Source organism: Acyrthosiphon pisum, chromosome A2 (assembly GCF_005508785.2).
Source record: "Acyrthosiphon pisum isolate AL4f chromosome A2, pea_aphid_22Mar2018_4r6ur, whole genome shotgun sequence".
In the NCBI taxonomy this organism is placed as follows: domain Eukaryota; kingdom Metazoa; phylum Arthropoda; class Insecta; order Hemiptera; family Aphididae; genus Acyrthosiphon; species Acyrthosiphon pisum.
In genome coordinates, this window is record NC_042495.1 from 109,293,634 (window position 1) to 109,296,108 (window position 2,475).

At 32.2% G+C, this 2,475-nt stretch overlaps 1 protein-coding gene across 1 annotated transcript in view; it reads left to right on the forward strand.

Moving 5' to 3' along the window:
* The first annotated feature begins 1,654 nt into the window (after positions 1–1,654).
* The window catches only part of LOC100163057 (dynactin subunit 5), a 4,721-nt gene continuing 3,900 nt past the window's right edge, over positions 1,655–2,475 (forward strand). Inside the window, exons 1-2 of the mRNA XM_001949206.5 lie at positions 1,655–1,972; positions 2,057–2,244. Coding sequence (XP_001949241.1) covers positions 1,925–1,972; positions 2,057–2,244 — 236 coding nt within the window. The 5' untranslated portion in view covers positions 1,655–1,924. The remainder of the gene's footprint in view (positions 1,973–2,056; positions 2,245–2,475) is intronic.

Below are 2,475 nucleotides of genomic sequence, written 5' to 3' on the forward strand. Positions count from 1 at the left end.
CTATACACTATACAGTATATACACAGAATGTATGAACGGTAAAATGTAATGTGTTAACTATAAAAATATGTTTTTATTAAGTATGTTTTTGATACTGTAATGAATCTGTAATGAAAAACTGAAAACACTAGAAACGTTTTTTTTAATGATTGGCCTGGAGGTGGGAAAAAATTGGCCTCTTTAATTGTTTGCACACTTAAAAAAAAAACTGAAATGGCGCCCCTGGTAAATCGTTGTGAGAATCGAGGAACTTTTACACGTATAAGATAGGCAATTACGATGTGTAGGGCCCAATGACGTCACACGTCTTTTTTCAATTGCTCATAACCAGGGCTCGTTACTTCATGCGACATGCACTAAAAAATGCATCAATAAGCATGCATTCATGCACTAAAAATTGTCAAAATATGCATTAAAATATGCATTAAAATATGCACTAAAAAGTTCGAAAATATGCATTTATATGCCCTAACATTTTTAAATTTTTCACTCAAAATATGCATTATGTAAAAAATTTTTAAATAATAAGAATTAAACCGAAAATTTAAAAAAATTCAAATTCCTCCATAAAATTTCGCAAACGGCCAGCAACTGTTTGTTTTTCTTTCGGCATTGTTTAAATAAAATATGAATAATGCGTGTATAGTACCTATACTTCACATGGAAACACTATAACAGGAAATTGAACGGACAAACGCATATGACTCATACGAGTAAACTCATCGGCGAGTGTAAGAAAACTATACTGTACCAATGTACAAAATTATAATTGATGGTTGGTGAGAAGCTGCCACTTTATACGGTGGAGGATGGTAGTGGTAGCAATTACATTGTTTCCGCGATATTTCGTAAAACGCATAAAATCTAAATAAGTATGTACTGGGACACTAGGTAGTCACACACTCACTGAATAAAAATAAATCAAAACACTATAATTTTGTAAACGGAAAAGTAAATAAGAAACGAGAAACTTTTCAAATATTTGTCTAAAAAATATTTTTATGAAATAATATGCACCAACGACTAAAAAATCGACTACCTATATGCCAAATATGCCTTTACACACAAAACATGCAAAAACATGCACTATCAAACTTCATATTATTATTACTATTGTTATGAAACGGATTTGTATCTCAGTTAGCATGTTTTCCTGTGTAGCAAAAAAAAACATGCATATGCATGAACTTACGAGCCCTGCTCATAACTTATTGAATAATGTGAGTAGAAACGTAAAACCTATACCATTATCCTTAGAATTGAACATTCTTTCAAATAAAAAAAACTTATTTTTTGTGTTGTGTGCTCCTTTAAGAGCAAGACTTGCCATTTTTCTCAATAATTTTAAGTTTTAACCCAATTTTCTATTTACATCATAATTATTACCTACCTATAGTCTGTATAGATGTGTATTTTATTTTATTTTAATTAATTTAATCGGGTAATTATTATTTTATTTCTACTAGCCCACTATATTACTTTTGAATTACAATAAATAATATATTAATAATATAATAATATTTGCTTTTAATTTTGATGGCCCCGGAAAATTTTCAAAATTCCCAATGTGCCATAATTTCCCGATTTTGATAACAATTGATAACATCAAACCTGATAAGAAAATAAATAATAATATTATCACTATGGAATATTATGGACATAATCGTAAAAATATGTGAATTACAATTCGTAATATTATTATACTAATACCGTTTTAGTTTTCGTGCGGTGAATGGTGATCATCTCTGACTGTGTCTGACTCCGACCTGTGTCCACGACTGTCCAGCGATATTGTTAATAATACCTATCACAGATTGTATAAAATACGTATGGTTTTCTCGTTTCGTATATGTATTCGGTAAATCGGTTTTACCGGAGTCTTTGATTGTTCAACCACCCCGCAGCTGTACGCCTGCTGCTGAAAATGGAACTCCAAGACACGTTTTACAGTAAATCCGAATACGTAGAAACGGTAATATAGCTTGGCCTGTTGCAGATGTGTAACCGTCATATTGTATGATATTAATATTTAATACCGTTAATGTGATTTTTACAGACGACTGGTAATAAAGTGAGTCGACAAGCCCAAATTTATGGCTCTCAAAATATTATACTGAACGGCAAAGTCATATTGCAGTCGGGTGTGATGATACGAGGTGACCTAGCTAGCGTTAAAATGGGCCGGTACTGTTTTGTCGGCAAAGGTTCAGTTGTGAGGCCACCGTGCAAAAAATTCAGTGGAGGGTAATGTTACAGAGTATACCCATAGTAATTTATATTACTTTAACAATTAACTGACACCAACTAAAAATTAGAAAGGCCAGAGTCCCATATTGATATGATCATTTTTAAACAATTTGATCATTTTAGTCAGTGCTCGAATTGGGAATTATTAAGTAGAGGAGCTCAATCCAACAATTTATAAACTGCGTTCCAAGTGCAAAATTATTAAACGCAGCCTCGTGGGGGGCTTCG